This window comes from Nicotiana tomentosiformis, chromosome 7 (genome assembly GCF_000390325.3).
Source record: "Nicotiana tomentosiformis chromosome 7, ASM39032v3, whole genome shotgun sequence".
In the NCBI taxonomy this organism is placed as follows: Eukaryota; Viridiplantae; Streptophyta; class Magnoliopsida; order Solanales; family Solanaceae; genus Nicotiana; species Nicotiana tomentosiformis.
This window is the reverse complement of record NC_090818.1, coordinates 100,139,889-100,151,960: the sequence shown is the minus strand read 5'-3', so window position 1 is coordinate 100,151,960 and position 12,072 is coordinate 100,139,889. Positions and strand designations below refer to the sequence as shown.

Genomic DNA, 12,072 nt, shown 5'->3' with positions numbered 1-12,072 from the left:
AAGTGGGTTTCCTGTTTGATATTGTGAGTTTGGAGCATAGCTACTGCTACATCCACCCTCCAACGTGAGCATCACACAATTGATGGTCATGTCGTTTTTGTCCACTTTACTTGGTGGCTTGGTGCATTCCTATGGTTTAAATTCAACTACATTTTAAGAGGACAAAAAAGAAGAAAAGAAAACCTTAATGCTAGACCATTGAAAATTAAGGTCGTCAAGGTATCAACTTAGCAAACTTTTGAACATATATAGCTTTGAGATTTATAAGGAAAATGACAAAATACGTCTCAAAAGTCTGTTAAAGTAATTAAGTGGAATCATGAGATTTAATAATGCTGTCTAATCCACCATGTTTCTTTCCATTTTCTCGCAAGACTTTCAAGGAACTCGTTGTGACTCCAACTATCTCAAATTTAAGGGTATATACGAAACTCAATCGAAACATATATAGTGTCACCTTATTAATCCTAATATCAATTTTGTACTATTCCCACTTACATAAGTGATCAATCAAATAAACAAATAATTGAATAGAGAATAAAAGAGAGCAGGGAAAATGCTTTTCGATATATTATCATCATTTCGGATACACATTTCATTTACAAATAATTGGATCAAATTTCTTTTTTGAAAAAGTATGTTCGTTTGTCCAAAAATATATTTTCAGCTAACCTATTGATTAGTTCGCTCTGCTCTTGCACGAGAAACATTTGGCCAAGAATCGCACCAGTAGTGCATATATTCTCCTCAATTTCTTTTCTGGTTAATATAGGTTTTTTTTAAAAGCAAAAAGTTAGGTTTAGGGCTGTTTAATTTTGTCAAAAGCACTATAAAAAAGGAACAGCCTTCTTATGAAATTTTTGTGACTGTTGGGTTATAGGCACACCCAATTTTTTTTCCTACTTCAAGTAACAACTTCTAATTGAACTAGTTATTCAACTCGTAACTCGTGGACCAATGTTCTGGGATTTATTTATCAAATTTTGGATAATAAATTACCTCAAAATTTATAGGGAAAATCATGATATTATAAAAACTGGACCACATAATTTTTGAAAGGGAATGTACAAAAAAATGGATGTAAATGAAAAGAGTCAAAGATGTCGGTGAAATGAGAAAACGGTTGTCTGAACAGATAAAAAGTCAACAAATTCGGCAACATTGAGTCAACACACGCTGACATGTAAAACACGATCCATAAGTAAACAGAATTGGGATTTTCAAATCAGACCATTTTTCTCATACTGGTGTGTTATTTTTTAGTAACGATAGGTACGTGTTGATTTAACTGGTCTTGAATTGTTAACCAATTAAGGTCTCTTTCTTTGTATTGTGACATCCAAACTTCAATGCCCTTGGACTATGTACTTGAGTGTTCAAATCGAACTCAAAAATCGTATCAAATCAAAAACTTGAACTAAATCGATTAAAAAATTTGATTAGATTTAATTTAATTTGGTTTGGTATTGAGTAAAATATTTCGAATCAAATCGACTTATAAATATATAATTTTTAAATATATTTTTAAGACTTTATATAGATTTTCTTTAAAAAATATCTAAAAATATTTGTGAGCCCTCTCATGAGATGTAATATTTAATAGAATTCTGAAATGCATCTATTATTATTTACTTCAAATAATAGTTTGTATCATTACTATCTTATCAAGTATTATTGAAATGCGTCAATCTTTTTGTTCTTCCATATTCATATGTCAAGATCTATTAAACTCTTATATCTTTTTCGAATTTGAAGTGGTATTTTATCGGTAATTTTAATTAAATAAAATATTATTATTTAGGTTTCATATATATTAATTTTTGTGTTTAATTATTAAATTCAGTTAACCTTGAAAGTGTACATCAACAACTAAGAAAATAACTATCATGTGAATAAAAAAAAATTCTCCCATAAGAATATTTTAATAGATAATATATATGTTTGTCAGTTTTTTCAATTTTTACTAAACATATATTTATTTATCAAGCTTTATATAACTTTAACAAAGTAAAATTAAAATAATATTCATGTAACAAAAAACCCCCTGAAAAAACCTAACAAAATCAAATCAATCCAAACCGATATAGTTGGTTTGATTTGATTTTGGTTAAAACCGAACCAACTAGACTCATGTACGCCCGTAATTATTACTGTCGATGTATATAACTTAAATTCATCCATAGTTTAAAATCTGTACATTGATCATTAGGTTAACTTGACAACAGGTCTTCATAAGAATATGATAGAGTAACCTGAAAAATAAAGTAATAATTTGCTATATACAATTAAATTAAATAGATGGTGTAAAATACACTACTAGTATATATAACTTAAATTTGTCCATAAAAAGTACAACTTGAAATCATGAAAAATAAGATATGTTGTCCGCTTCTTACAATATATCAAAATAAAGTTAAAATAGCACGGGATAGCCAGTTTTCGGACTGGTCATTCAAAAATAGTCGGCGTTTGCCAAGTCATTGAAAAATAGTCACTATTTTGCTGCAACAGAGACCGGTCCAGCATAATATATTGGAGTTCGGTGCACCTGTGTATGAACTTCCAGCATATTATGTTGGACCGGTATACTTTGTTGGCTCCAGTATAATATACTGGAGTTCCAGCAAAGTATACTGGAATTTCAGTATATTATGCTGGAGTATTTTTCGGATTATGAACAGTGTTTTCGTTCAAATTTATCTTTACATGAAAAGTGACTAAATTTCGATGATTTTGAAATTGTGGCTATTTTTCAATAACCACTTGTAAATCTGACTATTTTTGAATTTCTTCCCAAAATAAACTGACAATGTTAAAACTTATTTTATCCCTATCAAAGTATATATGTTAGATTCTTATGAGTAATTATAATATTGGACCAACCAAAATAGATGTAAAGAAAATAAAAGAATAAGGGTAGATAAGCGTGTGATATTGCATTGGATTAATAAAATAACAGTTTTTCAGGTCCAAGATTTTTCCAAACTTATAGTGTGAACTCAATGAGCCAGAAGTCTTTCAATCAAATTTTCATTCTTAAAGCTTTCAAATAGTTCCAAGTCCCCCCACTTCTCAGAAACATCATTCAAACTCTTAGTCCTCCTCTACACATCCCCTTTTTTCCAAACTATGCAAAAATAAACAAGAAAAAAAAATAACAAGTCCTTTTCAGTGCTAAGCTTCTTGAAATTGTTCTGTTTTTTCAACTCCCTTGTAAAACCAACTTGATGTTCCTTTCATTATTTCCTATCTACCCCTTTCTTTAAATCACCCCCTTCTTCAATCTTGCAAAAATAAACAACAAAAAAGGTCCTTTTCATGCTTAATTTTTTGAAGTAGAGGTTTTTTTTTCAATTCCCTGATATAGCCAACTTGATGTTCCTTTCATCATTCTCTATCAACCCCTTTTTATAAAAACCATTCTATTTAGTGACTTTTCTTCTCTTTCAGTCACTGACCAGTGATAACTTTTTGTTCTCTTTTTCTTGAAAACTCAAAACATGGCTGAAAATCCAAAGGATGTAACTTCAGCTAAGTGTTTTTCAGGCATTTTTCAAAGACTACTTTGTGGTGGGAGCCTCCCAACACACCCTTCTGATCAATTTACAAAACCAAATAAAACAGAATTTGATTTTTCTAGTCAAAAATTACCTTTCAAGGCTGATGAAAACATTACTAGTAATAAAGTTACAGCCAATAGTCCAGGAATTGTAGCAAGGCTAATGGGATTAGACTCATTACCTGAAAAAAACAACACTTTTGTTGGTTCATTTCCAAGAAGCAGGTCAGTTAATTCTCTTGATTACTTGATGCAGTTTAATCTAACTGAAAATTTTCATCATAGAAGAGTTAGAACATCCTTGTCTTTTCGCGAAATACCAAATTTTGATCAAGAATTCAAGTCAGAGTTTTTAGTATTTTGCTTCAATGATGAAAAAGAGAAACAGGGCTTTAATATTAGAAAATCCAATAAGGTGGGAAATCAAGAAATGAAGCAAAAGAATGCTGCAGATAGCAGTAGAAAAAATGTTCAGAAAAAAGGGAAGAAGAAAGTTGATGTTGCTAAAACATCATTAAATATGTCTACTGTTGGCCAGAAGAAAGAAGTTTGTGGAAAACAAAATAGGATTGCTAATAAGGTGAAAAAGCAAGTGAAGTTTGAGGATTATCCAAGGAAAATATCTGTTGAATCCCAGGTTAAGGAGAAGAAGAAGAAGAGCAAATGTGTAGTGTCTACTAAAATGCAGCCTTTGTTTAAATCAGCAGATTCAATTCCAATTCATCATCCTCAACAAGTTGCTACCCCAGCAGGTGTGTTTCACAAAGTGACTCCTAATTTTCCTAACTTGTTCCATAGTTTCTGTTTTTTTTTCCTTTTTGAGTATTTTAATGTTTAATTTGACTCCTTCTACCTTTGGATGAAATTTGGTAGAAAAGAAAACCAAGGATGCTTATTTCTTCAAAATAAATAAATATATATATTAGAGAGATAAATTTGCTTGACTTAGTCAATCTAAAGTAACTGAAAAGAATTTAAGTAAGGTCTAAAGACTTTTTATAATATTATTTAAACATATATAAGCCTATAACAGGGTATTACTCTGCTTTTTACATTTGCGTATCAGGCTTATAAATTACTCCATGTTATTGAGGATTAACTTTACCTAACTTGCAAATATATTATATATTATCAGTGTATAAAATTTAAAATCAAGCAAATATATGATATACCAAATAGCACCTCAAGAATCACCTTAACTCATTAAGGATAAAAATATAAAAAGAATTTACATTATAGCTGTATAATTTAACCTGTAATTACCTCTATTTTCAAATAATTAGCTCCACTTATTAACATAGATTTTCATTCCAAGTCCATTTGAATAATCAAATATAGATTTAGGTGATTCCAGCTCATAGTTCTTAAATCCCGTTGAATCCATATTGAAATGATATACTATTTCTTTTTAGATTTATGAAATAGACTTGATCCAAGTAACTACTGTAGGTATCTTTTAGTAGATAGCTATCGAAATCACGTGTTCATTCTTTAGTCTTTACCTTGAAATTATTTTACCCAGAGTAAACAGCTATTAATACCTTCTTTTGTATGAAATTCGGCAGGAAATGAAAGGAAAATGCAGCTTAATTCAAGAAAGTCTCAAACAAGAGTCACCAATCCAGAACTTGCAATCACAAGCAAAGTTGAGAAACAAAAGGAGATTAATAAAGAGGCAGATTATTACTTAAAGGTACTTGGAGAAATTTGTAGATTAACAGAAGAAGAGTTAAATGAGTCATATTGGGTAGCTACTAGAAATAGTGGAAACTTCAAGTTTGAAGATTTTGAGGATTTATGCCTAAATTTTGGACAAGAAATTCTTGAACTTTTATTAGATCAGGTTGTCCATGAACTTTTATTATTTTAGACAATGACAATTTGTATATGAGTCATACGTACTTATTAAATTATAATATCTAAGTCTCAAATTTTGGCTAGAAAAAATTTAGTTACAAATTCTAATTATTCATGGCTCAGCATCTGGAAAGTTTATAACATGACTGGCTTTAGAGTTGAGATTTATAACTCCTTGTATCATGTTCTGCTGTTATTCATTTTTGTTCTTTCGAAGTTGTTCAACTGATTTGAATGAATTTTCATTCGACTGATTTTGGAGGAATTGGTCCGAAAAAAAGAGAGGAAAATAATGGCCGAAAATAATAGGCATTACACCCACCCAATTTTGTTGTAAAATACGTAATGTGTCATGTTACCAATGAGTGTTTATATGCTGTATGCATATCTGTCACCTTTAATTGGGTCTTCAATTTAGACCATAAAATGCCTAATGAAGCATTAAAAGTTAATGTTAATCAACAAAAACAAAAAAAAGAAACTTTTTTGTTTGACAAGTTTAAGAGCGATCTATATAAATAAAGCAAGTTACACTTTTGGTCTTAGATTTAGTTAATTCTAATTCATCGATTATCACACCAACAACCTTAACAAGTAGAGTACATATTTGCAACTGAAACTAGGGGTGTACAGGTTGGTTGGTTCGGATTTTTCAATTATCAAACTAAATCAATGTTTTCGGGTTTTTAAATTTATAAATCAAATCAACAAAGTCGAGTTTTTCAAACCTTGGAATTTCCCGGACGTGTTTGGACATGCAATATTTTAATTACTTTTGGATAAAAGTTGGGATTTTTTTGTTTCTATATAACATTTGAAACTTATTTATAATTATCTTAATTTTGTATATTACATGTCTTAAACAAGAATTGCTTACAGTTCATTATTAGCGCCTTAAATTATTCAGTTACACTATTTTTCCTTTTTCTCTTCTCTTCTCTCCTCTTTCCCTATTCTTTGCCGCCTCTCTCCATATATAATCCATTATTAGTGTATTAAATTATGGGATACAATTATACCTTTTCCTTTTTTTTCTCTCCTCTACTCTTTCCAATAGTGCCTTAACTGTAGTATAGCAATTCCACTAATGCCCGAACCACAGTAACGTAAAATCGTTCAAGACTTAATTGAGAACCAAGTCCTATAAACTATTTTAATAGCTTGAACCAGAAAGTAGCACCAACAAAAGCAATAGAGACACTGCCAATAGACAGTACCTAAACCAAACGAATTTAATGCCGGAATATTCAAATTTGATACATTTACAACAACATATAAATTAAAAATATTTTTTATATAATTAATTATATATTATACAACTTATTTATAACTTATCTACAATTTTCATACATCATTTTTACCCAGTCAAAAATAACCATAACATCATACAACTTATATACAATTTTCATATAAATTTATACAAATATGTCTTTGTATATATTTTATATATGATTTGTATATATTTTGTATGTGGTGTGTTCTTCTTCTTCTTCTATGAAATTCCAATCAAAACTTCATCTCTTAATATAATTTTGATACACATCAACAATTTTATGTAAAAAGAAAGTATTTATAATTTAAATACAAATTTCACAATGATTCATACATTATACAACTATTTTCAACTTTCATACAATATTCAAATAAAAAAATATAACTACACCATAACACAACTTAAATACAATTTACATACAATTATAATATAACTTTAATACATCTTCGTCTTCGAGTTTCAATCTAAAAATTCATCCAAAATCAACTCTAATTTTCACCAAACACCCTTAAAATTGAGATATAAACATCAAAGAATATCCTTAATCGTTTGCAACAATACCCAATCAAAATAAATAGTAATTTTAAAAAATTCGAATTCAAAACCAAAGTTTCGAAGCTTGTGATGGCTTTCAATAGCTGGCGGGGCAACAAACAACAACTGATTCGATGGTGACAAGCATCGACACCAAATCTATTATTGAATTCTCTGGGAAAAAAGAAAAAGAAGATGAGAAAAGGGGAGAAAATTATAGAAATACAAAGAATGAAGAAGTTGGGCAGAAAAAAAGAAAATAGAAAATAGAAAGAGAGAGTGGGAGAGATATGTAGAAGCGATACATCTATGGAATTTGACTTTCATATTAAAAGGCTACAATCAAGAATATTTATTTAAACTTATTTATATTTAACTGGTAAATTATATATTAATTTATAATTAAATTAAAATCTAAACAGTGAGGGTAAATAAATTTCTAATATAGTATATATAGGTAAAAATCTCATAAAAATCATACAGTCAAACATTTCTATAATAACCGTGTTTGTTTGAAGAGTTGTTATATAATATAACATAACATAAAAGATTGGTTCCGAGTAAATTTGACTTTTATAGTGAATAACTGTTATATTAAGATATTGTTATAGAAATGTGTGACTATACTAGTATTTACTTTAATTTAATACTTAAATATTATTATTCATTTTAAATACTTAAAATATAGTTAAAACAACATCGTCAATTTAAACAGCATCAATGTCACCAATTTTTACAACGACCAAAACAGAAAGAAGTAATTCAAGATCTAATTTCTCACCCAAAAAAGGACTTTACATTTTTTTTAAAAAACATTTTCTTTTCCTTGAGAAAACCCCACTCCTCTTTCTTCCCCTCCTCTCTCTCTCTCTCACACCCACACACACAAACAATGGATCGAACTCAGCTTCTTCTGGTGGGATTACCCCTTTTCCTATTCATCTCCGATCTTTTCAATCTTTTTACTCCGCCCCCTCAAAAACCCTCTTCCGATCACCACCACCACCATCAACCGCCGTCAGTTATCCAACAACAACCACCTCAGACTCTTGATTTCCCTACTCAGGTACCTCAAAAATGTTCTCTTTTCTTTCTCTTTCTTTTTAACAAAAATGGTATCTTTAGTTTTAATTTTTAATTCTTTTTTTGTTTGTGTTTGACTTTGCAGAAAACTGCTGGTATTGGTGCAGTTGGTATTGGTAACACCGTCAGCATTGATTTCTGCTCTTCATGTTCTTTCAGGTTTTGTTTCTAATGCTGTTTTTATAGCATCATATGGGGTTGCTTGATTTATCGAAATTTTTGGACAAAGTATATTAGTTTAGTATATTCTTGGCAATGTTTGGAATTTTTCTTCCAATTTCCAAAAATGCTCTCTCATAAATTAGCAATTGAAATGGCATGTTAGCTTATGTGATGGACAAGTTGTTTAAAGTGGGAAAGTCAAGATAATAGGTTATCAGTCAGTCAATCAACTAGGCTTCAGTCCCAAACTAGCTTGGGTCGGTTGTATATAGTGGCGGAGCTAAAGGGAGACAAGGTGAATCCCCCTTCCTCGGAAAATCGCAACGAGTAAATAGGGTAAAAAACAATTTTTTTTGGTTATATATGAACTGTGAATCCTCTTGACACAGGAGTAAAGGGGTTTCAAAAATTGCCTTAGCTCACAAGTTCAAATCTTAGGTGTGACACTTTAATACTCATTTTTATGAATCCCCTTGTACAAATTTCGGGCTCCTACCACTTGTGGTATAAATCCTCTATATCCTCAAGAAAAAGAGATGATACTGTCAAGGATATTGAGTTATTGAGGAGCATAATCTCTTGGCTTTCCGACATGGTTTGAGCTCGTTTGATTGAGTGCTTATTTCATTCTAAGTTAAGTGGTGGAATAGTCTTAGTTGCAGGATGGAAAAGAGTTCCCAAAACTAAAGGAGAATTTACTGTATAGGCCTCTTATAAGGCCATAACCTTGTTGTTTGATTTGTAGAGAGGACATTGTACACCTTCCTTGTTCCGTCTGTTGAATGCCATTAAGATGCAAAAGCCTTTCCCATATATGCCAATATACAGAATCCATAGAAGCAGGGGCAGATGTAGAGTCAGATTATGTGTTTATCCGAACCCGGTAGCTTTGGTACAGACCCTGTATATATGTAACAAAATTCATCAAATAAGTACAAACAATTGATTCCAGACTTCCCGAACTTGAACCCATAAAGTTCAAATCCTGGATCCGCCTCTGCATAGAAGTGCATGCTTGGTAAGTTTGGTGCGTAAACAATTTTAGTCATGGATGCGGTCCTTTGTGTGCGTAAGAGAAGATAATGGCAGCGTCATAATGTCGAAAAGGAATTTGTATTTACCTTTCATTACTTCATTCAATTGGTCATCTAGTTCTTGTTGTATCTATTATGTTTGCTGTACAACTGTTTTCCCTTGGCACTCTTACCATAACAAACTGCATTTAAGTTTCATCTTTCTTTCCAGAGGGACAGCTGTGACAATGAAAAACATGTTGGAAAATCAGTTTCCTGGTGTCCATGTCGTCCTTGCTAACTATCCTCCTCCACTTCCAAAACGTTTGTTGAGCAAAGTAGTACCCGTTTTTCAATTTGGCGTCATTGGCCTTGTAATGGGTGGCGAACAAATATTTCCTAGGTTGGGATTTGCTGTACCACCTCCATGGTTCTATCACTTGCGTGCTAACAGATTCGGAACTATGGCAACCACTTGGCTCCTGGGAAATTTCTTTCAGTCCATGCTGCAAAGCTCTGGTGCTTTTGAAGTGTATTGTAATGGTGAACTGGTACGTACTTTCTCTATCTGTCGATGCTTATCTTATTTGTTTACCTTTTTCCTTGAGCTTAAAAACATTGGGAGATGATTACTATTTTTGTGCTTTTTTTGTGGATAAAAGCCTAAAACTATCTGATCTAGGAGAAAAGAAAATTCTGGAAACCATTTTTACTAGAGACTAAATAGATGTCCATCTTTACTATGTTAATTTCTTTGCTCTTTTCAGAAAAGAAAATGAAATAGAACTTCACTTTGACCTTAACTCTTTGCACAGCTCTCATTCTCCTTCTCTTTCACCTCTCACAGAGAGAAAATTGCCTAAGACAAATTATGGTTCATTTTCGGAATAAGGATGCCGTTGGCATGTTATACTCCCTTTTCAATGATATAAAATGTTTCTACTAAATTTGGTGAGAATCATCTTCGGGCGGTACCATTATATGAAAGGATTTTAAGTGTATCCTAACTTTTGAAGTATCAAAGGTTCACAGAAATCTCTGTAGCCCCTATAGCATGTGATATGAAGTTTTTTAATTGACTGCCTAGAATATGTCAAATTTATAAGGCTTGAGAATGTGAGTCAATGTCGGGTCCATTTACATTTGTCTGTTGCATAACCTGAGGTATGGAGTCAGCTGTGTGTCAGTTAATAGCATAAAAACGCATTCTCTTAGTAGGATGTTGTGCAATTTGAAAAAACTGCTTGATTAGACTTAAAAATCCGAAAAGCACAGAAACATTGATTAAGAGGCAATGCCATGCATGACTGCTCTACCTATGATAAGATAAAAAGGCATTTGGCTGCCTTTGCCAACCGTTTTTTTATAACATCAAACAACCCGTTAGTCTTGTTACTAAAGTGTTCCATTGGGTGGGATTATTATTACTTCGTCCGTCCCAGTTTATGTGGAGGTTCTTGACTAGGCATGGCGTTTAAGAAAGAACGGAAGCTTTTTGAAATTCGTGGTCCAAAACAAGTTATCGACATTTGTGTGGTTGTAGATCAAATTATTAAAGAGTAAGATGGAAAGTTTAAACTTAAATTGTTTCTGAATATAGAAATGTGTCATCTTTTTGGGACGGACTAAAAAGGAAAGTGTATCATATAACATGGGACAGAAGGATTATTAAAATATACAATAGTCGTACACATCATCCTTAGGCGAATAGCTTCTTCGAACACCTATACTTGGGCTTTTGTAGCTTCATAGATAACATCAATTTTTGGAAAAATGTGTATTTTCAAGAACGAGAATCTTATGATATGTTGGAATTTCTTATGATAATCATCCATTCTTGAAACGCATCATAATGCCTGAAAGTTGGATAGAATGGCCCTTATGTAAGAAGTATTTGCCCGCAATTTTTATGAAATGCAAGATGCCTCATTAAATGATAAGAAAGCTATTTCCACTTAAGACAATTTCAGATGCAGCTGAAACTTACCCCTTGAGATATTTTATTTTTATCAAGCGAGCCGGAGGGTAATTGCCTTTTGCGTTCCTTCTCAGCAACACTTACTGTGTACTGAATTTCCTTTTTCAGTTCATAGCAAAAATTAGCAAGTAGCTTGCTGTAAATTCTTGTGTCACCTCTCACTGTTCAATTTCAATTTATATGACAGGTATTCTCTAAACTGAAAGAGAATAGGTTTCCTGGCGAAATTGAGCTGAAAGATCTAGTTGGCAGAAGGATTGCTAACCCAAGGGTAGTGGATGGACTTGGTGCATCTTCCTGGTCGTAGAAGTGGAGATTTCACTTTGTTCCACATTACCTTAGAGTTCTTTACCTTGTGGTCTTCCATTGTAATAGACATACAGGTCCAACAGCATCTTCTTTAGAAATTGTTGATTCGCGGTTAGATAGTAAAACTTTTTGCAAAGAAACTTTCAACTCTAGGGACTGGATCTGGTATTGATCAATCTCTTGAAGGTTTTTCCTCCCACAAATCTTTGTGACATTTGACTTGTATATTGTATAAACACTTTCTCCCGCAAATCCAACAGTATTTAGTAGAAGCTTGAATGGATAATATGCTTAATTGTCATTA

General features: G+C 31.8%; 2 protein-coding genes across 2 annotated transcripts; both read left to right on the top strand.

Annotated features, from left to right (window-relative positions):
* Window positions 1-3,358: 3,358 nt before the first annotated feature.
* LOC104106327 (uncharacterized) lies at window positions 3,359-5,527 on the top strand. Its single transcript, XM_009614854.4, has 2 exons — window positions 3,359-4,311; window positions 5,125-5,527. The coding sequence occupies exons 1-2, from the start codon at window positions 3,501-3,503 to the stop codon at window positions 5,427-5,429; spliced, it is 1,116 nt and encodes a 371-aa protein (XP_009613149.1). The 5' UTR covers window positions 3,359-3,500; the 3' UTR covers window positions 5,430-5,527.
* Window positions 5,528-8,017: 2,490 nt separating this feature from the next.
* Window positions 8,018-12,072, top strand: LOC104106335 (selT-like protein). Its single transcript, XM_009614861.4, has 4 exons — window positions 8,018-8,289; window positions 8,392-8,465; window positions 9,714-10,032; window positions 11,647-12,072. The coding sequence occupies exons 1-4, from the start codon at window positions 8,116-8,118 to the stop codon at window positions 11,764-11,766; spliced, it is 687 nt and encodes a 228-aa protein (XP_009613156.1). The 5' UTR covers window positions 8,018-8,115; the 3' UTR covers window positions 11,767-12,072.